At 31.6% G+C, this 25,806-nt stretch overlaps 1 protein-coding gene across 1 annotated transcript; it reads right to left on the bottom strand.

Moving 5' to 3' along the window:
• On the bottom strand, positions 1–23,532 carry LOC140442028 (glucose transporter GlcP-like). The gene is made up of 2 exons (XM_072533065.1): positions 23,335–23,532; positions 1–1,844 (listed from the first exon to the last, which is right to left on the bottom strand). Exons 1-2 carry the CDS (start codon positions 23,426–23,428, stop codon positions 499–501), a joined length of 1,440 nt encoding a protein of 479 aa, XP_072389166.1. The 5' UTR covers positions 23,429–23,532; the 3' UTR covers positions 1–498.
• Positions 23,533–25,806: the final 2,274 nt, after the last annotated feature.

The raw sequence follows: 25,806 nt of genomic DNA, 5'->3' as shown, positions 1-25,806 counted from the left end.
AGAAAAATACTATTTCGATTTCCTGTTATTAATAATGCCAAAAATACTATTTTGATTTTAAAAAACTAGACGCACACGGGATTGTAAAAATAAAACAACAAAATCTTGCGCTTCGTTTAATTTTCGTTTGTATAATAATTATTTTGAGATCAAATAAAAATATTAAGTTATTTTAATATCAAATCCCATACCAAATCAAATATTAAACTAAAATGGATAAATTGATTTTTTATGCTCTGACTCGCTATGCACCGAAGTAAGATTAATATTTCGGAGTAAATATGTAGTAAGACCAGTCGCATTCATTAAAACAAAAAATGGTGTTCGGTCTGTCAAACTCACCATAGTACTTTACGTTTAAATATTATTTTCTCTTGGGTGATTTATAAAACTTTTAAATCTATGTATATAAGAGTAAATATAAATATCGACTACAGTTATTTAAATTTACAAAATGTCCAACCATTGGTAGAAAAATTCCAACCATACTCCTTACATTCACGACTTAATGAGTCCACTAAGAATATCTTGAATCTCTTGAAAACTTTTACCTCTAGTTTCGGGTACGTATCGATATATCAAAATCAAACAAACTAGAGTTCCAATGCTAAATGCCAAAAAGCAAATAGAAATTCCTAAGGACTCTGAGACTATCGGAAAACCGAAACTTATAACAATTGTTAATGTGCATTGCGCAATAACAACTACCGCTAAAGCAACAGCTCTTATTTCATTGCGGAATAATTCTCCTACGAGAACTACTGGTATTGGAGCTAATCCTATGCCATAACCTACAAAGAACAATATAACACAGACAATTGGTAGCCAACGGATACTGCTCACAATTGATAAATTGGTGTCTTTTATGTAAAAGTAAAATGTTAAACAAAAGAGCAAAACTGTGCACATACAAGAAGATAATAAGAGTAATGGTCTTCGACCAAATTTGTGTACAGTTGACGTGGCTACAATTGTAACTACCATTTGAGCCAAACCAAGCAGAATACTTATTACGGTACCCGATAAGGAAGCTCCTGCTTCATTAAAGATTGGGACTACATAAGATATAATTGTGTTAGTACCAGTAAATTGTTGTGCACTTAACAGTGTAAATCCCAACAATAACGCTTTTCGCGAAATGGGATTACGAACAAGATCTGATATAGTTTTTTGTTCTGTATTACAACTAGAATTAAAGTTTACAATGTTTTCATATTCCTTTTCAGCATCGCTGATATTAGCATAATGTCTAAGCTTTTTTATAACTAATATAGCTTCGTCCTTTTTATTCTTTCCTACTAAAAACGTCGGCGATTCAACAATAAAAAATGTTAACACAACGTGTAATATTGCGGGTATTGTGCAAATAAGACTAAATACTTTTACACTATTTACAATTGCAGCAAACGAATATCCAAAAAAATTTCCAACGGGAGTCATCAGACCAAATAAGCAACCTATCAAAGCCCTATTTCGATCATCAGAAATTTCACCGGTATAAATGGACACGTTTATAAATATTCCGGCTGCTGCAAGTCCATTTATAAAAAACGCTATAACATAAACATAAACATGTCTTCCATATCCCATTGCGACAAATGTTCCGGCGTATACAATTCCCAGATATCTCATGCTTAGTCTTCTTCCTACACGATCTGAAATTTTTGCCATCACGAAGAAACTTATTAAAGAAGCAACTCCTGAAGATGCCATCATTATTGAAAGTTCCAAAGGCTTAAGTGGTTCTGGTAAAGGGTTTACTTCTGGGTCAGTGGAATGTAATTTTTCGAGAACTGCTGATGGCCAGACCATTGAGAGGCCGGTGGTAACGTTAAGTAGATCAGCTAAAAATAAAAATATTAATTAATTAAGATGTTATCATAATACAAAATTACAATATACAGTGTTTATTAGTTAATTTGTTTTATTCGTTTAAAAAGCGCCTTAGTAATCACAGTTAAGGTAACATTCCGCCATAGTAAACCGAGACAGGAGACCATGGACGTATAAACACAGATGGACTCAGTTATTTACATAAAAATGTGAAGCTAAAATTATTTGACTAGGTTACATTCTCAGCACCTTCAAATGTTGTCACGTTTTTTTATTAAAATATCTTACTATATTTATTTTATACTCTACAGGTACTATCAAACCAAAATAATAATTTATTACTTATAATAATATATTTAATTGTAATTAAAACATCAAGTGTGCACATAGTGTGCATATCATTTAATAATAGCGTATAAAACAGATATCAACCAATTATTTTATATGTAGAAGCACTGAAAACTATTTATTAATGGCAACGGTGTTTACATTTCTCTGTCTTATGGCTCTACGTCAAACTTCAAATGCTGTTCCATGTCATGTCCATGTTTGTTTACTTTTTACCCAAGATGAGGAAAAGTTGTTTTTCGATATTTTGGCTGTATTTTAAGTGATATTTGTAAATAGTGAAATAAACATATTATAATAATGGTGCTACAGTATTGCATTTGCAAAAAAACGAAATATTTACATCCCAATGTCTCATTTAATTTGTAAGTACTGTTTGTTTACATTATTAAGATGAGGAACTGAGGAAGCCTGTTTGTTTACATTTTAAAATATATCTTTCATAGGCGTACCATTGGGTTTATTCATTTCATTAATGTATTGAACAAGATATTAGTTCATGAAATTAGTATAGACATTTTTAAATTGTAAGTAGACATCATCTGATTAAAAAGATCTGTTTAGTAGCCTTTTAATTTAATATTTCTCATCAATTCAAATAAATTAGTGGAATGAATAAAACTCATTTATTTTTCTATGTAGGTTTCCAAATAATATTGATTAATGATGAAACTTACTTCAAACTTCAACAGAGAAAACAGTATAAAAACCTTTCAAAAGCATCATTTTTGGTTATTAAAACTTGTAAGGAAGCTGAAAAATATTTCAGATTTTTTAATAAAACTATAAATATCTACAACAGACGAGTTAAAAACCTTATGAATATTTTGATTAATAAAACCATACAAAATGTCCCAAAATCAATTTATGAGCATTTTGGTGACCATATGTATGATGAAGATGCATCCGATAGTCACTCTATGCAACTTTTAAAATTGGTTCTTGAGAAATATTTTAAAATTGGAATTCATCATGAAACGAGGACTACTTTAGATGCTAACACCGTGCGCATAAGAAGCGTTCTTACTAAGACTGTTTTATTTCGCAATCAATAAAAATTTATTTCTGTACCAACGTCTTCTATTATGTCTATTTACCATATTTACTTTAATATTTCTGTTCGCTAAATAGCTTTCCAATAATTTATACATTTTCACGCCTACTTTTTAATAAGTAGGTATATTTGCAAATAATTTTATGTCAAATGCCAGCTTTGAAATGATCAATAAATATTTTTGTAGCAGAAACCCTTACTACGAGGAATCTATTCATATTTTATTAAAACAAATTTGTCACAATTTTAAAAAATATGTTTTTACAATTATCAATAAATATAGGTATGTACTTAAATTTGACAAATGTATATTTTTTAATTTTAAGTTTTTTTTTTATCGTAGGATTATTTGATACCTATTAAAAAATTAACTTGAGCTTAACTATATTTTATTGTAATAATTTTAAAGCAAATAAAATTGTATTTTATTTTTTCTATAAAAACGTGTTTTTATACGTTATTACTACTTCCAATTATTAACGTCTGAATAATTATCCCCGCGAGTAAAAATTCAAGCACGCTTATGTTCATTGAGGAAGTATCACAGTCTATCGATACCCGTTTTACTCCCCTTTACCCTCTTGTAGAGGAATATCTAAGCTTCAAAACAGTGTGTGTTTAAGGTATCTTATTGCTGTGTCCATCTATGTGTATACGTCCATGCAGGAGACCAAGACAGGTGACAGATATTCGAGACCGAGGCACCAAGTGAATTGTCGCTTCTTAACCCTGTAACCGTCACACCTTAAACTCATTGAAAAAAATTCTAAAAATTCGTGGATGTGTTGTTTCAGCAACTATGAACGTATAAGTTGGGTTGGAATATGCACTTTTTGTATAAAAATGTAAACCAAACCAACAGAAACGCCACTAACAAAAGTAACTTTTTGGGGCTTACAATGTGTAAGAAAAACTACAGAAATAAGCAAACGTAAACTTTAATACTTACACAGTTACACGAAAAAAAAAAGATAGAAATTTATGGAGAGATAAAAGTTAAAAAACAATTCTTGACTGGTGTAAACTAGTCTCATGTTACATTTTTGACACAAAATTGTCGTGGATCCACGACAATTTTGCAAAATTGGCATCTTTCCTTTGGTCCAAAGATAGGCCAAAGCCAACGTTGTCTTTCCTAGTGATATCAGGTGGTCGACTTTTCATAGGAGTTACAATTTTTTTAACCGTCTCATTCAATGCAGGGCATTTACCTGTTTGGTCCATTTTTAAAGGAATTGGTTTTACTTTTAGCTCCGCACAATGATTTTTATTTACTAGCCGACACACATATGTAATAAATATACAGGGTGGCGCACCGAAAACAAAACAGATGCATTTACTGGCAGATGAGTCCTGTTAAAAAAAAAACGCTTGGACCCGTCGATTTTGTTATCGAGGGGGAAACAAAATTGTCATAAAATCACATTAACATTTGCAGCCCCCTAAGCGGGGGTAGCACCATCCCTAAAATCTTAAATGGAAAGGGGGGTCGAATGATCCATCATTTAAAAGGTCTTTCAACTCCCTTTACAATGATGTAAAATTCATGTACTTCAATTCAGTAGTTTTGGAGATTTATTGATTTAAAGTTTAAATACATCATCGTAAGAGGAGATCAATACATAGCAGCAAAGTTGTTAAAAAATAAAGAATGAACTGACCTGTCAGCCGAGTAAATGTTGAAAATGACCACCATTACTTTCCATGCAATAATAAAGATTTTGCTGAAAACGCTGCCGGACATTTTGCAATATTTGAGGAGTAATTTGATGGCACTCATTCACAATTCTTTGTCGTAAATCTTCTAAGGATGTTGGCTGAGTAGCATAGATTTTGCTTTTTAAGTAACCCCACAAAAAGAAATCCAAAGGTGATAAATCTGGCGATCTTGGGGGCCATTCAACGGCACCTCTTCTACCAATCCATTGACCTGGAAAGGTCTGATCTAAATAATGCCGAACTCTTAATGCGTAATGTGGTGGGGCACCATCCTGTTGGAACATCAACATATTCTCAACGTATCGACCATCATTCTGATTTTCAATTATATCTGTTAGCGCAGGATCTATGGCATTTTGCAGTAATTCCAAATACATTTCACCAGTCAAATTTCCAGGTAAGAAAAAAGGACCAACCAAATGATCGCCAAAAATGCCAGCACAAACATTTAATTTTTGTGGCTGCTGTGTGTGTACCTCATGGTAAATTCTGGGATTAGAGTCCGACTAATATCGACAATTATGACGATTTACTTCGCCATTTAAAAAAAAAGGAACATTCGTCGGAAAAGCAAATGTTAAATAAAAATTGTTCATCGTTTGTAATTTGTTCACTCATAACTTCACAAAATATTAATCGCTTATCAAAATCGTCTTCATTAAGTTAATTAAGTTAAAATTATGGGCCTTTAGAATCCGTTGGATAGTACGTCGACTAACACCACACGAAGTTTGCAATTTGCGGGTACTTAATGTAGGATCTTCAATAACTTGCCGTGAAACCCCCACTTCTGTTGCTTCGTTCATTATAGGATTTTTAATATTACGTTTTTTATTGGCGACTGATACAGTTTCCCGAAATTTAGCTACAAGTTCTAGAACATATTTTCGGTGCACTTTATTGTTCTCATGTCGCTCATTAAAAATTTGTGCTGTTCTATTAGCGCACTGATTATTTCCGAAAAATATTTCAATAATTTCAACCCTTTCTGCCGTGGAATATACCATGGTTAGTTTATGTATAAAGCAATAAATGATATTTTAACAACAAATATTGATCAAATCAATCGCAAACTAATGTACTATTTCCTATTTAAAATAAGTACGTGGCATTCTCTACTTATCTTTCTTCAAGAAACAACTTTTTTTGTCACAAAGGACACTTCAATTGCTATTTTTATTATTAATAAACCATAAAAGTAGTAAATAAAAGCATTTACTTATCAAGAAAATGCTTTTACTCAAATTTCTTCTGAAAGAAGTACAAACTAATTTGATGTACCTATTAAAGTCTACTTTAAACTTTAAATCAATAAATCTCCAAAACTACTGGGATTTAATACTGAAATTTTACATCATTATAAAGGGAGTTGAAAGACCTTTCAAATAATGGATCATTCGACCCCTATTTTCATTTAAGATTTTAGGGATGATGCCACCCCCGCTTAAGGGGCTGCAAATGTTAAAGTGATTTTATGCCAATTTTGTGTCCCCCTCGAAAACAAAATCGACGGGCTCGAGCGTTTTTTCAAAAAAGGAATCATCTGCCAGTAAATGCCTCTGTTTCGTTTTCGGTGCGCCACACTGTATAAAAATACCATAGTACCATCGTCTAGCCCTACTAGGACTGCAGTATAATAATAAAAGAAAATTAGCTTTATCCACAGCTTCCATGTTTCGGTTATACTGTTTTATTATGGCAGGGTAGGACTTAATAAAAGCACTATCCAATAAGATATACAGTATGATGCAAATGTATGGAATAAATTCATTATTTCAGAAACAGACGACAAAAAAATCTTAGGTACTAGTGTAATAAGCCGGAACCGTGTCTATGGAGATGAAAATTATATCAATGAATTCTGCTTCACTTACTAATGATTGTGCAATAATTTTTATTCGGTGCAAAACGTTCTTTTTTATGTAATTTCCATTTAAAATATGCCCGATTTTTAAAAGCCACCGCCATTATTTACCATGAAACAACAAGAAATGACAGGAACGACAACTGTTTCTTATGGTCAAGAAGGGTAATTTTAACCAGTGTTGCCATAGTTATTCAAAATTATGTTTTCTAATGAAAAATAAAAATTTACCTAAAACGTTTATATTACGTACTTTTAATTGAAAATTATAACTTTTTTACAAGGGTCAGGTTAGATTTGGTTACGTCACTTTACGTTTATTATCACGTTTTATGAAAAATATTTATTTTTAATTATACAAAATTTTATTCTTATTACTGCTTTTTTACCAGCGTTAGGTTAGATTTGGTTACGTTGGTTTAGTTTTAATTTCATGTTTTCTTATGAAATACAAAAATTTTGATTTTTAAGTATAACATTTTATTCTTATTACTGCTCTTTTTTACCAGTGTTAGGTTACATTTGGTTTATTGGTTTACATTTTTAATAATAAAAATAGACGATGGTTAACGAGTACTCGTTTTGCACGTGGTTATTAAGATTGCATCCATCTGTTTTAATTAAGGTAATTTTCATGAAATTTTTAGATCTTTTAAAGGTTAAAACTGGCAACAATGTCAAAAGTACATAAAATTTAACTTCTTGCGCATGGCCGCCATATTGTTTTGAAATATTAAAAATCTTGATTGTTATAAACAATTTTACCCATTTTTTCATAATTAAACAGTAAAAAACAGTGATATTTAATATGTTTTAATTACGTTTTTTTATTAAGACATGTATTATATACTTTTCCTTGCTTTTTATGTAAATTTTTTTTGATTTATAGTACTTTTTTTGATATTTTTTCTGTATTTTAGATTATTTGGGCACTTTTACTAGTTTAAAGCAAGGAAAACATTAAAATTTGAGGTTTTTTTCACTTTTTCGGCTAAGTCCACAAAAATTTTGGCATTTTTGAGGCGTTCCGGTTTACTAAATAATTACCAAATCTTAAAACACGTCAATTTTAATTTTTGAATGACCATTAACTGATATATATGTGTTGGATATTACGTCATCAGTGTCGGCGTAATGACGTAATAGACGATTTTTTTAAATACAAACCGAGGTCACGTGACAGCTCATTTGAAAGGTCTCCTTATCGTCTTTGCAAAGATGTAATCACTTAAATATTTATTTCTACAGGGTTTACCAGAATTATGAACTTTGTTAAGTAACATGGAATTATAATAAATATTCATTCACTGAACTAAAATACACTAAAGAACTAAAAATACATTGATAACAAACCGTGCTACATAATAATCTGAAATGAATTATTGTACTAAGTATTCCAAGTTATTTTTCAAAAATATTTAAATCACTATTGTTATTAATGACTCTACATTATTGTTACTCTACGTCTACGTCTATGTCTACGAATTGTTATTAATGCCTACATTAATAATAGCATTTACAAAAATGAAACTAAAAAAAAAAAACAGAACGAATCGAGATTTTATTCATGATTGGTTATGGAGATAGAGTGAGGTTTATTTATAAAAAACATTTGAAATATAAGTCTTTCACGATGATTTTTATTTTAAGATATCAACAAATTATCTCTATGCTTATTAAAACATTTAAAATATATTTATTTTACGATTCATTAACTAGCAGTTTAAATAAAAACAAACACTGATAATATTATTACAAATTAAATATCTCATAAGCTAACAACTTTTAAAATTGCCATGTCATGTGTTTTTTTTTTATTTCTGTAACAGAAAGATATTAATGTTAGGCAGATTATAATACATAATAGGTATTCAATGAATTTTAGGTTGTGACGTTTCTGTTTCTAGTATGGAATCAGAGCCGCAAGTGGATATGTACACAGTCATAAATTATGATGACTTCTCCTGATTTATAACCCCAGTCAACTATCCTCCACAGTTTTTAAATTTATTGGAATTACCTGGACTACTACCATACAATTTACAATTAAAATTACGATTAGTTGTCATTAGGCTATACAATATTAATCAACCTGGACTGCGCAATGAAATGGGACTGACTGTAAAAAAGATAATAAGTAATGCCATTGCTTCAACGATCAACATTTTTTTTTATTTAGAAAAAACATATAATCCACATCAACCACGCAGGGTTATTAGTGGAGTAACGTACACAAGAGTTCATTTTCAGTTCAGTTCATTTTCAGAGTTCAGTCAATCAGAATATGATTCACCGTCAATGGGAGAGAACAATTTCTGCAGGTTGGAGAAGATTCTTTGTTGATTAAAAATTGATGGGTCAGTGCAGTGTGTCCAATTCTTAGTCGGTTAGTTATTACTTGGTCCATTCTATTGGATAGATTATTTGAGATGGTCTTCACAAGGGGATAAATCTTATATAGTCTGGTTCCTGAATCTTTGCAGTAGTGTTACCATATTATCATACAGGGGTCTTTAATTAGGCTTTGGAGATCGGAGTATGGGTAATTTCTTGATTTGGTGTATTGTGAGTTTATTTGACTTGTGTTTGCTAGGTTGTCCATTTCCAGCTATTCCTACATGCGACCGTACCCAGATAAATGCTACTTCTTTTCGAGTTGATTGAATTATATTTATCTCATTTTTTATAGCCTGAAATATTGGATTTGTAGGGTATATTTGTTTATATACATTTATTCTCACTACGCGTTTTGAAGAAAATTAAGGCTTCCAAAATGGCTGTGGTCTCGCCTGTGAGGATGCAGCAGTTTGTAGGTATGGATATAGTATGAGTAGTGTATTTACAGTAGTATGAAGCAGCGTGTCCGTCATGAGCTTTAGAGGCATCACTGAAAATTTGGAGATAATTAGGATAATGAGATATCACTTCGGAGTACAAGTGTTTAATGAGAATCATCCCTTGATTATTCCCCAATTAGTGATGATTCGTCAGTTTCGTCAGCTGAAGAAGGGTTAGGATTTATTTTTTCTCTAGTCGGGTGATATTATTTCTCAACCTAGAATTTTGTGTGTAACAATAAATAAAATTAAGGATCTTAATTAGTTCCTCTTAAAACATTTTCCATAAAATCACATATTTCATTAAAACTTAGTATAAATGGAGGTGAATTGACATAGGGAGTGAATGACATCTTCGCGGGGGGTTTTGGAAGAGGTTTTGGGTTTTTTTTTTTTGGTTTATATAGTCGGTTTTTGGGTTGTCTTCGTTAATTTCAGGAGACGATATGTTATGTCTTTTTATCTGGTTAGAATTGACTGCATTAGTTAAGGTTATTTGTGTTTCTGGTGTCGTAGTATTTTCAGTGTTATTTACAGCTGGTGCTGTTATTTGAAAGAAAAAGACGAAGTGTTTGGATTATCTTTAGACGTGTTTTGGATGAGGTCGATTTATGTAGTATTTTCAGTGTTATTTACAGCTGGTGATATTTTGGAAGAAGAACACGAAGTGTTTGGATTATCTTTAGATATGTTTTGGATGAGGTAGGTTTCCGTAGATTGATATATTTTATCAAAAGGTTCATTAGGCTTAGATAACGTCGATGTAGTTTAAGTGGAATCTGAGAGGGGAGTTGAAGGGGTATTATTAGGTTCATGAGGTTTAGATAATGATGATGTGGTTTGGGTTGAATCTAAGAGGGTAGTTGAATTAGTTTGGTTTGGAATGTGAGCGCATTCTGATTCTTGATGACCAATGATTTTACATTTGGAGCAACTGAATTCGTCTATGAAGAGAAATACCCGGTAGGAAGTATTATCATGAGTTATGGTAAAAGAGTCAGGAATAGACATATTTTCCAGGGGTGTAATAAATGATTGCCTTCTAAAGCTCAGAACATGGATGTACTCACTTTCTGACATACCTACTCGAAGAAAAGTCATTTTGGATACAGTGTGCATACCAAGTTTTTGTAATTCTTGTTCAGTTATTTCGTTCGGGATTGTAGGACATGCATTAGATATTAGAAGTCTCTGGGCTGGAGAAATTAATCTTTTTACTTTGACTTCACATCCATTTATTTCGATATATTTATAAGAATGTATCCTCTTGTTAGCAATTCTGGAGGCAAAAAGTACATTAATTGGACCCACTAGTGATCCAACAGCTACGACGTAATCATGGATTTTTGTATCTTGAATGCTGGAAATGATTATTGCTTGTTGTTTTGTTGGATGTTTAAAATAGTTTATGACATCTGAGTAACTGTGTTTAGTGAAGTTGTGAGTAGTATTATTGTTGTATGAAGTCATTTTATTAATTTTCTTGATCAGAAGTTGAAGCGATCCTGTGGCCGGTCCAAAAAACTGGTCAAGACCCAACTGAAATTTTTGTTATCTCTTTACGTAGGTATTATTTAAAAGTTATTTTGTTATTGTTACACAAATAATACGAAAAGAAGTACTACTCACTTGAGATAATATTGTCAGCACTAACTAATGCACTTAAATTTGTAGTAGAGGTATAAAATATTAAATTATGGTTTGTTTTTACCATTAAAAATGGCTACATTTCGGGACGGCTGATAACGTGGTAGATTTGATCGCTATCAGGGCCGAACTCCCTTAACAACATTTTATTTTAAACGTTTACAATTTCCCGTACTTTTGGCCGTTGTATATTTGCAGTGCAAAAAAAATAAAAATATTTTTGTCAGAGCATTAAATTGATTTTTGTCAGATCCTACTAGATAAAGATATAATATTAGCAATAAAACTTAATAACGAAAATTATAGGCAATTTTGAGGTTCACATGACAAAATTAGTTAGAATGTTACAGGATGTTTGATAACCTATGGTTTATTATTTTTAACCAAGAGGATTAATTCAAATTTATCGCACCGTAATGCTCGTTTGTAATTGGTCCAACTGCAGGCAAGTTTACTCCACTAAATTATGACATTGTGACAGTAAAATTATCTAAAACATTTTAGAGGTTTCATTTTTATAATTAGGTATATTATTGTTACTACTAAATGGTTTTTGTAATTAAAAATGTATGAGCTACATGAGAAATGATTGTAATACCACCCTTCTTGTTTGATCAAAATATTTTTCCTATTTATAGCCATAAGTAGAACAGTCTCTGTGTGACATGTTTTTGGAGACATACCCGTGTACAAATATTTTCATTTTAAGTATCATGTACTTACATTTCACTGTTCTCATTTAAAGATATTATACTTGGTATGTTTGATAATGGCTATAATAAGTAATGATCTCATAAAGTAAGTTATTAAAAAAAATAAATTTTAAGGTTTTAATTGTATACTCTACTGGAATGTTGTTAAGTATTTTGGTTCAACAGATATAAGAACATGGATAGGAAAGAAAAGGAAAAAAACGGGTGTGGCAGTCCAGTGGGACTGCCGGTGGAAGTTACACTTCTATACACGCATTCGCCGTTACAAATTTATTTGGGAGTCAATCTGCACAATCATTACATATGTAATGCTATAGGTAAGACATAGCAGAAAGAGAAACAGAATTAATAACAACTTACTAACAATTAATAAACAACTTTTGACCTGTAATAAGTAAATGATGGATTGAATGAATATTTTGATGAAAATGTATATTTTTATTTTCATATATGTATGAAAGGAGTTGAATGCAAACATTTTTTTACACATATTCTGCAGTAAAATTCATTGTTTATTTTGTTATTAATATAATAAAACAATACAAATTAAAATTCAATATTCATAAGTATTTAAAAATGACAATAATATACATAACTTTTCTACTGACGCATATATGTTTTACCATTATACATTTACCATGTAATAATATTAATAAAAAAGTCTTCCCTGACTGGGAATCGAACCCCGGTCTCCCGCGTGACAGGCGGGGATACTGACTACTATACTACCGAGGACATGACACAAACGTATTTCAAAATTGACAGTTCTGAATCATACAGTGATTTATTGAGATTATTATTTTAAAATACAAAAGACTAATATAATTGAGTAATTCAGATTTAAAGATTTGCCTAAAACTTTCATATTTTTTTACTTCGCTTCAGTTATACTTGGCTCTTTGTGATTTAGGCAACTTTAAGGTGAGTCATACCTGATTGTTTTTTTGTGTCTTACCCTAATTTATTTTATTTGGTTAATTAAAAAATATTATAAGATTTGGTATTACTAGCTCTTTCATTGCTTTGAAGATTTCTCTTCTATTCACAGAGTCGTAGGCTGCTTTGTAGTCTATCTATAAATATGTGATGAGTATTAATGCCATTGTTAACCGGGTTAATAATCAGGAATGGTGAACTGTCAGTTAATGGTGAACAATTCAGTCATGCCTTACTTAATATGTTATAATTTAGACACCTTATTAATAATTTGCTTTAAAGAAAAAATCTCAAAAATTAAAAAAGTTAGACATAGGAAAAGCATATAAGCAGTATTATCAACATCACTCACTATCGAAAATTTTGACATTTAATCAAGAAATGTGACAGCAATAAATCAGTATTATTGTGCTTGTTTTTAATTATAGAAGGAGTTGTACTTTATTAGTTACGATTTTCATAGAAAATTGGTTTTAACTTTGTAAATACTCTGTATAATACAATAAAACTTTAACTTATTGTGATAGGAAAGTAAAGATGATTTTAAATAAAAAATAAAATATAGGGTATTCTATTTTAAATTACAGAGAAAATAATATACTTATAATACACAATATACAGGGTGAGTCATAACTATTGGGACATAAACTAAGGACAGGTTATTTGGACCAAAATATGGCTATAGGGCCAAATATGCCTTAATAAAATGTTGCTGAGAAAAAAGATACAGGGTGTTAAAGTTAATTTTTGTTTTTCGTTTTTTGCTAATAGTTTCCCTGTATATTTATAAATTGCTATCAAAATTGGCAAACAGGCATAATCTTAGACAAGAAATAGTATTTTATTTACAATTTTACATTTTGTCATAGAGGGCGCCACGTGGATCATTCCTAATGATCAAATTGAGTCTAAACTTTTTGTGATGAAACTTTTTAGTAATTTTTATTAAAAAATATGAAGTAAACATCATTTTTACGTAAAATTAGTACTCTTGTTTAAACATGATAATTCCAACCGTTTTCGATAAAAACGCAGTCGAACTGCTTAGAGTCTTAAAAAAGGATTTCAAATATTATTTCATTTATCAAAAGTATGCTTTGGACTGTCAGATAATTGTTGTTGGTAACTGTCATTTGTTCAGAGTAAATTATTTTTGATGTGACAGTGTAGTGTAATGTTGCATTTTTTAAAAGTAATCATTACTTTTTTTGATTGAAATGCCTCGTCACAATCATTTTACTAATGAAGAAATGCGATTTAAATAACTATTGAGACATAGACCAAGGACAGGTTATTTGGACCAAAATATGGCTATTGGGCCAAATATGCCTTAATAAAATGTTGCTGCGAAAAAAGATACAGGGTGTTAAAGTTAATTTTTGTTTTTCGTTTTTTGCTAATAGTTTCCCTGTATATTTATAAATTGCTATCAAAATTGGCACAGAGAAATTATCTTAAACAAGAAATAGTATTTCATTTACAATTCCACTATCAAATACCAAATTAATAAACAAAGTTGCAACTAACGTAAGGTTTCCGTTTTGACGATAAATCAAAACTAAACACACTTTAACTTAAAAGAACTCACAAAAACTCAAACCAAATGTTCTACATGGTCTCCTCCGATTTCTATGCCTTTTATAATTCTTTTCATAAAGAATTTTTGGATGTTAAAAAAATATTATTCATGTACCCTTATATGATTAGCTGTATTTTGAATGTATCTCCAAAGTTCGTCTCGTGTATTAATTTCATTGGCATAAACTAAGGACTTCATATGTCCCCAAAAATAAAAATCTAGCGGGTTGTACTCAGGACTTCTTGGTGGCTACTGAAAATCACTGCCTCTGCCAATCCATCGTTGAGGAAATACGTCATTAAGATTTCTAACAGCTAATGAAAAATGAGGTGGCGCTCCATCCTGCATAAACCACATTTTTCTTCTTACATCCAGTGACAGATCATCTAAAATATCACTAAGAGTATTTTCCAAAAAGAATAAATAAGAATCTCCATTTAAATTCGGAGGAAGAACATAAGGCCCTAGTAGTTGGTCGCCTATAATGCCACACCAAATATTCAATTTAAACTCATGCTGAAAATGTCTAGCTTTAATACCATGCGGGTTTTCTTCTTCCCAATAATGACTATTTCGCCAATTAAAAACCCCTCGTCTGGTAAATGTTACTTCGTCGGTGAACATAATATTCTTAATAAAGTGTCTGTCATTGCGATGTTTATTCAGAATACGTTGGCAAAACTGTAACCGTCGTGGAAGATCTGTTGGAAGTAAATTTTGAACAGGAGTGAAGTGATAAGGATGGAGGTTCTCTTTTTTCAGAATTCTAACAATAGACGACTGACTTACTCCTGTTGCTGCTGATAGATGTCGTGAACTTATTTCAGGATTTTCATCTACTCGAACTAAAAGTTGGTCCAAATAACCTGTCCTTAGTCTATGTCCCAATAGTTATGACTCACCCTGTATAAAATAATGTAATATCAACCATTTTTGAAAATTTCGATAAGTAATAAAAAAATATAGCAGTAGTAGATCGTTGTTATTCTGTTTCTTTTTATTTGTGCAGGAAGTTAAAATTGTTACGGTTTTATTAGCTGCCACTATGTTATTGAACATCTTGTAACATTCTAACTAATTCTGTAATGTAAAGCTCAACATTTTTGTTATTTGCTGATAAGTTTTACTGCTGTGTATTATTATAGCAAGTCTACTGAGTCAATCACCCTGTATATTTAATTTTATTGTTTGTTTACTGTTTATGGTTAATAAGGATATCCCTTAAATAAATAACCAAATAATTTAATTTGTAAATAAATACAAGGAATAACGTAAATTAGAATACTTACTGATTTTTTTGTAAACATGAGTAGAAGTGACAATGGATAAATTAAATTTTAATTGCATAGTCTATTCACATTTGTAGACATTCAAGAATCGTTTAACAGATAATTATATAAAAATATTGTACATATTGACACAAATTTAATGGTTTATTGACATTTTTAGAATATTTGAATAGATGAACACTGTTAAAGGTAATTTTATTTACCCAATATAGTAATTACGAAAAAATGAGCTAACTGAACTTGGAAATAAAATAAATGGCCGATTTAGCTGATACCAAAATGAGGAAGTATAGGTTAAATGGGAAAGACAGTTTGGGAGATGATTTTACGAGACATATCGATAAAAAGGATAGGTACTTGTAGAACATGTACTTGTTGTTTTTGATTGCATCTAACTTTCAATTTTGTTTATTTATGTTGTATTTATTTTGTAACGTTATATACGTCACATCTCTATTAATTTATATTTAAATAATTATTTCATTTTAATTTGTTTATTAATTTATTAATTTCTTTATCTTCAGTTTAATTTTTACTATTTTTTATTTATAAAAATAGTTGGCGCCCTATGTTTTTTCTTTTCTTTCTCTGTCTTTATTTTCTCTCTCTTTCTGTCCCGTAAAATAAATATTCGCCATCTCTCTTTATGTTCGGCAGACTATTCTGTTCCGTGTTGATAGTCAAGCTAGTTTCATGATATCTATAGCAATATCCTATGACATCTGTGCTAACTGCATTCAGTCTCCCACTTTCTGTCAAAACAACTTTTTTGTAGTGGGATTATTTTTTGCCTCTTTTTGAAATTTATAAAAGAAGGCAAAAATTATTATAAGACTCATTTTTATGGTCTACAAATTCTCTTGGGGTAAGTACTTTCATTAAGATATTTATTCTATAATTCTGACCGCATTTCCAATGTAACCTTACTTTCTTTCGAAAGCACATTTTTTTTCTGATATATGCATTAGGACTCTAACAGAATTTAACTAAGTAGTAACATTCATATTTCATTTTATCCTTGCCATACGCTATTTGTTTCAGTGTAATTTTGTAAGATGGCAGGGAATTTAAACCTTTTTTTTTGATGTGTTTCTAATGCAAGTTGTTCCTTATCCTTTTAGTTTATTGGTTTACTGGACAGTTTATTGGTTTATTGGACATTTTATTGGTTTATTGGATTTATTGGCTTTACATCAACCACCTTATTTGGATTTTAACAATTGGGACATACAGCCACGTGTGATTGCAGCTCTCCAGAAGCCACAAATTCTAATTGGAGGACCTAACAGCTAGAACACACAAGCCGCCCATCGAAGCAATAAGTAACACTTATTAACCGTTAAGCTTTGGCAGGGTTAATTATTGTTTTTTTATTCATTTAAATAAATATGTTTGGTTAAAATTTGTCTTATTTGCTATCAACTGAGAACTCAGGTTCAATTCCTAGTTTAAGACAAGACGAACTCACCCTTGAGATACTGAGCTAGGCAAGGTATAGACGATCAACCCCATGGTTGATTGAGGTATTATTTTCACAATAGTACTTCAGTTCTCTGTGGTAGTCTTATCGTTACAATTTATTTTGTGTAGTAATCGTGTTATAGCTGAAACTCTGGAAAAATAAATGTACCCTGTTCCAGTTTTATGTATCTTCGGATGTGATTTACGGAGTGGAGGCTTAGCCTCTTTCTAAATTAAACTCTAAACTAAAACTAGTAAAGGAGTTTGAGGCTGCAGAATTAAGTATAATAGCAATTATAACTACTGTTTGGCCTTTTAATTCACCCATTTTCTGCCATGTTCCAAATCTGGAACAATTGTTAGTTTCGCTGTTGGTTACAAGATGTCACTGTTAGTCTTAAATCTAATAAACTATTTGTGTTCGGTAGTGTCAAAACAACACGCGCATACTGAATTTCCCCATTGGTTTTGTATAAGTGGCTTTTGTTGTGTAATTCATATCAAAATTTCAAGGAAGGTGCACACACACACACGCAGTGATCAACCCTGCCCCTAGGAACATGTGTATACCAATGTTAGAATGGGATCCACATGTCCGAAGATCAAACCGGTCACACTTCGCTAGTTGAAGTGGTACCTATCTGACCCCCAGGCTTTTCCACCACCCCTCCTCATCGTGTGACTTACGTGAGGAGGCTTATGATCTGAAATTTACTTAAGATGCCCTGGGTAATAGGACATTCTCGATTTTTAGTGAATGTGGTTATGCCACCTAACTGTAGGGGTAGCCACATCTAGGCTTTTCTCCCTATTTTCTTTACTGACTCTATTGATTTTACTCTACTTTACGTCGGGACTTAAGTCCCTAAAAAAAAGAAAAAAGAGCGTGTGTTCCGACCATAGAGCCATTAGCCTGAGCTGATGACTCTATGTCCGGAAAAGAGTGTGTGCTCGGTCACTCAGCCGCCGATTTGGCAAAATAAATTTTGTTCTCCTCGCCGGCTGAGCATCCGAGAGGGGTCCGGCCACCAAGCCCATGTATGCCGCATATGACCTCAGTGCTCGGATTTCGCGAGTAGATCTTTCATTCGATCTGCCTTAAGGGCCTAGTCCCCGGAGCGGTATATAGAAGGCCTGACGGGCCCCTTCTATATTTGCTATATAAGGTAAATTTACGTTAAACGGTTTAATGAAAAGTATGAATATATCAATATGAATTTACGTTATTTAATCAGAAAACACATCGATTTTTTTTTGTGGACTTCCTTGGCTGGCAACAATTCTTTCCTTTTTTCCTTAATCCTATTTGTGTGCGTATATTGGGGTGTGCATTCCCAAGTGTATAATGCTCTCACACACTCCGGTGTATATTGGACTTATTGGACTTTGGAGTGCATTTGTATAACTTCTAGCTTGATTATAACAATCTTTTGTTGTGAAATATTGCGATCGGGGTAAGTTTAAGCAATATTATATGCCTAGACAATATTTTGGAATTATGGATGTGAAAAAAATTTATGAAAAGAAAACGAGTTATTTAGCTGATGCTCTGAATAATCTAATCGATGACCTAAATAAGAAGCTGTTTGATTCCTCAGACATATATATTTATCCTCTAGCGCAAGATTCTGATGAACATTCTAAATCATCGGATGATGTGAATTTCAATAATTATTCTGATAAGTTTTTATCAAAGATACTGAATGCCCTAGCTAAGGTAACCGTTACTTACACAATGTGAGACACAAGAGGCGGAATATATGTTCTCGACGAGCGATGATGAACTTTTAATAAATGTGACTCTTCCAATTACAGAGCAAATAAATCAAATAGACAAAACGACTCGAAAAGACGTGACTTGTTCTAAGATAAACATTAAGAAAATATCTTATTTCTAAATCGAAATAATGTTCAGTGTGAAAGTGCAATCGATTTCCTTACATTTTTTTGGTGTGATGTATGTCTTTAGATACATAAAGGACGAGACTATAAAGTATGCGCGACATAAAAATGCAGACATAGCAAGTATTCTTTGCAATCTTACTGATTTCTGGTTATACTCAAAAGCACAGAAAAGATATGTACTGGAGTTTAGATTTGGATCTCAGAAACGAAGCAATCGCCAAAGCAATATCGAGAGATAGGTTAAGAGAAATTTTGCAAAATTTATATGAGATGTAAATGATGTAAATGACAAATGATAAGTTTACTAAAATAACACCACTCATAAAAAATTTTAACAATACATTTATAACATATGTATCTGTTGGTGAAACCATATCACTATCTGTTGATGAATCCATGGTACCTTACTACAGCCATCATAGCTGTAAACAGCGCATTAAGGGCAACCTAATAAATATGGGTTTAAATTTTGTCTGAGAATCTATTAAATGGTTATCTTGTAGGTACCGAACCTTACTAAGGAAAAGAAACCTTACTATTAGAGAGTAGCTTGGGGCTAGGTGGATCTGTAGTTACAACTTTTGCCAAGAGGATGAAGCACTACTACTACTATCGGTTTACAGCGTTCTCCGACGCCTTCCGACTCCTAACCGCCATTCTTCTATATTCAGCCATAGGCCTGGAGGGATTTCTCTTTCCTCTAGTTCTTTTTCAATTCCCTCTCTCCAGCTTTTTCTCGGCCTTCCTCTTTTCCTTTCTCCCTTGTGGTGTCCACGTCAAAATCTGTTTTGGAATCCTGTCATCTGGCATTCTCTGTACATGGCCGTACCATATTAACTGTTTTGTTTTTATGTCATCAACTATTGTATGCTTGACTCCCATCATTTCACGTATTCTCTCATTTGGTATCCGATCTCTTCTTGATTTTCCTGCTGCTCTTCTCCAGAAGTCCATTTCTGTTCCTAGTAACAGTTTCTCTGTACTTTGTTTCATTTGCCAAACTTCGCTGCCATATGTGATTACACTTTTAAGTATGGTGTTGTATATGAGTTGTTTGTTCGCTTTAGATATTGTTTGGTCCCACAGAATTCCGTTCATCATGGATATGGCTTTTCTACCCTGTATGTTTCTGTCTTTTATAGCAGCATCGAGTGTTCCATCTTGAGTTATCTTCATACCCAGGTACTTGTATTCATCACAGTTTCTAATTTCTACCCCATCATCTAATATAATGGACTGTTTTGTCCCTCCAATACACATGGCTTCAGTTTTCTTAATGTTGACTTCGAGACCCCATTTGCTATATTCTTCTATTAGCTTCCGAGTCATGTAACTCAAGTCGTCATGATCCTGAGCAATCAGTATTTGGTCATCAGCGAAACATAAGGTGTACAGTGTAGTCTCGTCATTGAGAGGAATTCCCATGCCATTACATTTTCTTTTCCACAGCTTGAGTGCTTGTGCCAGATAAATTTTGAAAAGGGTAGGCGAAATACAGCAACCTTGCTTTAGTCCTTTCGTGATCTTAAATCCTTCAGATATCCTTGATCCAGTTTTAATTTTTGCAGTCGTTCCATTATACAGACTTTGGACTGCTTTGATAAGACCATGCTTAATGTTGGTTTGCTGTAGGGTTGACCATAGTTTACTTAGGGGTACACTGTCATATGCTTTTTGTAAGTCTACGTAAATCAGGTGAACTTCTTTATTGACGGCTGTTTTTTTTTCAATAACTTGCGTAATAGAGTACAGGTGGTCTACTGTGGATCGCCCAGCTCTAAAACCAGCTTGTTCCTCTGCTTCGTAATCTCTATAGTCATTTTCTATTTTGTTCTTAATAAGTTTCCCATGCATCCTACTTATTGTGCTGTTTACCGCAATTCCTCTGTAATTTTCACACTGATCCTTGTTGCCCTTTTTGTGGATAGTTGACATGATAGATAATTTCCACTCTTTTGGTAATTCGGCTTCATTCAAGCAGTCTTGAAACAGTTTTCTTAACTGTTCCTGGAGTTTGTCTGTACCGGCTTTCACTAATTCTGCAGGGATGTCACCAGGACCAGGATGAAGCATAATTTTGCAAATCAATTTTACTTTTTTATTGACAACTTTTTTACTGGACTTCCACTGATAAGGACCATGAGTGGATTGGGAAATGGTTGAACGGGCACCATTAATAAATATTAAAATGACTAAATGAAAAACACGTAAAATAAATAAAAACGCAATGAAAAAATCAGTTAGAGGATCCGCCGATTCATACACAAGTTCTGATAAAGATATAATAATTATCCAGTGGAAGGATAATGCCATCGCTCACGTGGCTTCACATTGTTATGTCGTTCAACCTACAAAATTGATACGTCGTTATTGGTTAACAGTAAATGGTAGTGGCAAATTTTTGTTCACATTTTGTTCGTTTTAATCTATAACGCATGGATTTTATATAAAATTCAACACCACAATAAAATTCAATCTAACGCTGATGAATTTGTTTAAAGTATGCGGCCATTGGATTTATTAGAAATTACAAGAAATATTGTGACACTATATCTACTACTCAACGCTCGACAACCAAAACCTGATAAGAAAAAGTTAAAAACATTATTTCGAAAAATTCCAGGATCTGGTACACAAAATATGTCAGTTCTGCATTACCCAATTTTCTTAAAACAAAACAAATGCAAATTTTGTAAAACGAATACAACTTTTGCATGCGGTATTTGTAAAATTAATGTACATACTATTAATTGTTTCAAATATTTTTATGAAAAAAATATATAGATTCTCTCAAAATTTTAACAATTTTTTGTCAATATATTATGTTTAAGATAAAATTGACGTTGTTGATTTTTTATTACATAATTATGGCCATGTTCCAAAATTGGAACAAAAACTTGGCTCAAACAGGGCTACTGTGTCAAATTCTTGAATACAAATTCTTTGAATATTTTTGTATAAGTTGAGCACATAAAATTGACCTCTAGGCGCTACAAAATTTAAAAAATAAAGTTTGGCAGCGAATTGGTTAATTTAAAGAGTGTTACTCTTGCAGATATTCACTGATACTGTTTTTTAAGTAGAAAACGAAACTTTTCCGCTAATATATGGAGTAGTTAACAACTAACATTTTTAAATGAGTTTTAACCGCAAAAATCCAAAGACAGTAACATACAAAAAGACAAAAACTAGAGAAAGTCTCAATACTGAGGAAGTGTAAATGATAACAAAATCGATTTGCAGATGGCTAATAAAAAGAAGCCAACAAAATCTGCTATATGCTTAATAAAGCAATGTATCGAAAGAAGAATAGAAAACTAAATTACTAGTATAAAAGACAATAAGCATATCAATAGTTACAGAATACAGATGACAATAATGCTATTAAAATAAAAGTAGTAAGGAAAATAATAAACAACACCAGAAAAGACAGATTCAGAAATAATTAAATAAGAAACCGAGTAGAACAAGAATTCATTATAAGTAAAATAACGGGAAAATAATTTTATTTAAATCGTTTGGGCACGTAAAGAGGACGGCAGATGAAAGATGGCAAGAAATATTAGAAACTAAAGGAAGTATAGAAGTAAAAGAGAGGACAACAAAAAAGTTGGACAAATGAAATCATAATAGCAGAATGACCTAGAGGGATGAACTGTATACAAATAAAAATGATACTAAGACACAAAAAAACATGGAAAACGAGAATAGGCACCAACACAGAAAGTTAAGAACTAAAAAGCAGAAGAAAAAGCTAGTATAACATAAAATAACAAATTCGGAAAATACGTAACTAAGCAAGTCGATTTTACATAGGAATATAAGCAATGCGACGATAGACGTTTTTGTCAATAATTTCCATCAACAAAACGTTTAATTTGAACAAAGTAATCTGTAAGAATTGTGGCAGTCACAGCCTATATTGCTTAAAAATAGAATATAAATAAAACATTTTTTTCGAATCACAAGTTAAAGTTTCCAAGTTTTCAAGTCAAAATAACAATTTCTGGAATCTGTTTGTAAAATATCAGCGTTGAATAAAATTAAAACTTTATTGATTATCGCGAATTATTCACAAAAAAAATACTAGATTAAAATATTTAAAAATAAATACAAAGTAAAAATATATAAATAAATATTTTTAATTACCTGTAATGACACAAAACCACAATGTCCATGGAAATCGTTTATTTCCTCCAGCCTTATTCTCCATTTCAGTTATTTCAACCTTCTCCACTGTCATTTCCGGAAAATTATTTTTAAGTTATTAAAATCAATTTGTCAAATTAGTACTAATAATTGTTACTACAATTCATTAACTCAGCACCGAAAAGAAAGCACTAAATCGTTTAAGGTTAAGGATCAATTATATTGATAATGAAAAGCAAATTGATTTAAAGTCATAACCGTACCATAAGGGTCTTAAATCTACATTTATTTTATGAATTTTTATTTAATCACTGTCGGGGTGAAAATATTGAATTGTGGCAGCTACACTGATCGGCAAAAAAGTGGCCAGCCTATAAATTTCCGAAAATAAAAATTCGTTGGAAGGTTTATGCGCTGTTTCATTATTTAGACTAGGCGGGATCTGTAGAAATTCAGACCATAATGGATATTTTCCATAGGAAGCTATTTTTTTGCTGGAATCCCTTCAGGATGTGCCCAATATCGGTAATCACGATATGCGCCAGTCGCAAACCCTGTGCTAAATTTTTTATTTAACAAAATCTGAAAACAATTAAAAATTTCTCATTTTTTTGCTCCCATTTTAGTTTATAATCCGGAAAATATAGATCCTAGAGAAAAAATTATAGGAAGTTAAAAGTTTCGTTATTCAATTTTACACAATATTTCGTTAGCTAGAAATTGAAAATTTAATGTTTATTGTTGAAAAAATAGCAATAATTTAAAAAAAAAAAGTACAAAAAAATGAAGTTAATCCTTTAAATGTTTTCGACATTCTAAACTTGACTTACAAGCTCCATATTCCGCCTAGAAAAACTTATTAATATGTTTAAAACGTGTGCTCAATTTTGTTAAGATCGGTCAGATAGGTTTTGCATAATAATTTTGCAATCCAGCCTACTGGAAAAAAATCGCACATTTTCAAATTTATAGTAGGCCCTAAATAAGGCTCTCAGATAGTTGCAAATATTTTTACATATAAAGGAAGACTCAAACTTTCAAAACGCTTTTTGTAAAATTCAAATCGGTTCACTAGGAGCGCTAAGACATTTTTTTAAAGTTTTAAACATTTTTTAGGCTTATAAACAAATTGAATAACTTTACGAGCTTTAAACATATCAATTTCAAGATTTATATACTTAAAGAACATTAAAAGACGCTTCTTTAAAAAAAAACGATACATTCGGCGTACTGGTTGCCGAGATATTGAAAGTCAAGGTCAGACCTGAAGATTCTTGTCCTTTCAAAAAAAGAAAAAGACTTTAAAAAATTATTGAAGATTGAGTCAAAATAAAGTTTATTTATGAAAAAAAAATTTTTTTTCGTTCGCCTTTGCTTTAACAATTTAAATTATTTATTAACAATTTATAAATACATATTTGTTTACTAAAACTAACAATTTTCTTCAATGTATTACTTGTTTAACATACAATTGTTTATTGCAAATTTCCCAATTTTGCAATTAAAAATGGTATTTGAAAATATGATATTTGAAATCCTTTCAACATCGATTAAAAAAAAAGAGCAGAATTGATTAACAAGAAGCCGAGATAATGCAATTTTTAGCGCGCGCTATGATTTTGAACTCGCCGATTTACATTTCGAGTGAATGTCCCCCACCACCACCTCTCATGCATTCCGAGCGACATTTTACGCGAAGACGGTTTTTTATTTGTCTTTTTTATGCACGTTGCCATAAAGCGCATTACGTAAAACTTTTCATATAAAAAGTACTTGACAAGACGAGGGTATTTGTTTAAAAACGAGACCTCTATCACTTATGGTTACACGGCAAATGTATGCCAACTTTGACCTTCAATATCTCGGCAACCAGTAAGCCGAATGTATCTCTTTTTTAAGAAGCGTCTTTTAATGTTCTTTAAGTGTAAAAATTTTGAAATTGATATGTTTAAAGCTAGTTAAGTTATTCAATTTGTTTATAAGCCTAAAAAATGTTTAAAACTTTAAAAAATTTTCTAGGCTCTACTAGTAAACCGATTTGAGTTTTACAAAAAGCGTTTGAAAGTTTGAGCTTTCTTTTATGTGTAAAAAAATTTGCAACTATCTGTGGGCCTTATTTAAGGCCTACTATAAATTTAAAAATTAGCGATTTTTTTCCAGTAGGCTGGGTTGCAAAATTATTATGCAAAACCTATCCGACCGATCTTAACAAAATTTAGCACACGTTTTAAACATACTAAAAGGTTTTTCTAGGCGGAATATGGAGCTTGTAAGTCAAGTTTAGAAAGTCGAAAGCATTTAAAGCATTAACTTCATTTTTTTGTACTTTTTTTTCCAATTATTGCTATTTCTTAACAACAACCATTAAATTTTCAATTTATAGCTAACGAAATATTGTGTAAAATTGAATAACGAAACTTTTAACTTCTTATAATTTTTTCTCTAGGATCAATATTTTCCGAATAATGAACG

Source organism: Diabrotica undecimpunctata, chromosome 5 (genome assembly GCF_040954645.1).
Source record: "Diabrotica undecimpunctata isolate CICGRU chromosome 5, icDiaUnde3, whole genome shotgun sequence".
NCBI classification, from domain to species: domain Eukaryota; kingdom Metazoa; phylum Arthropoda; class Insecta; order Coleoptera; family Chrysomelidae; genus Diabrotica; species Diabrotica undecimpunctata.
Note: the sequence above shows the minus strand (reverse complement) of the source record. Positions and strands in the feature narration are given on the sequence as shown.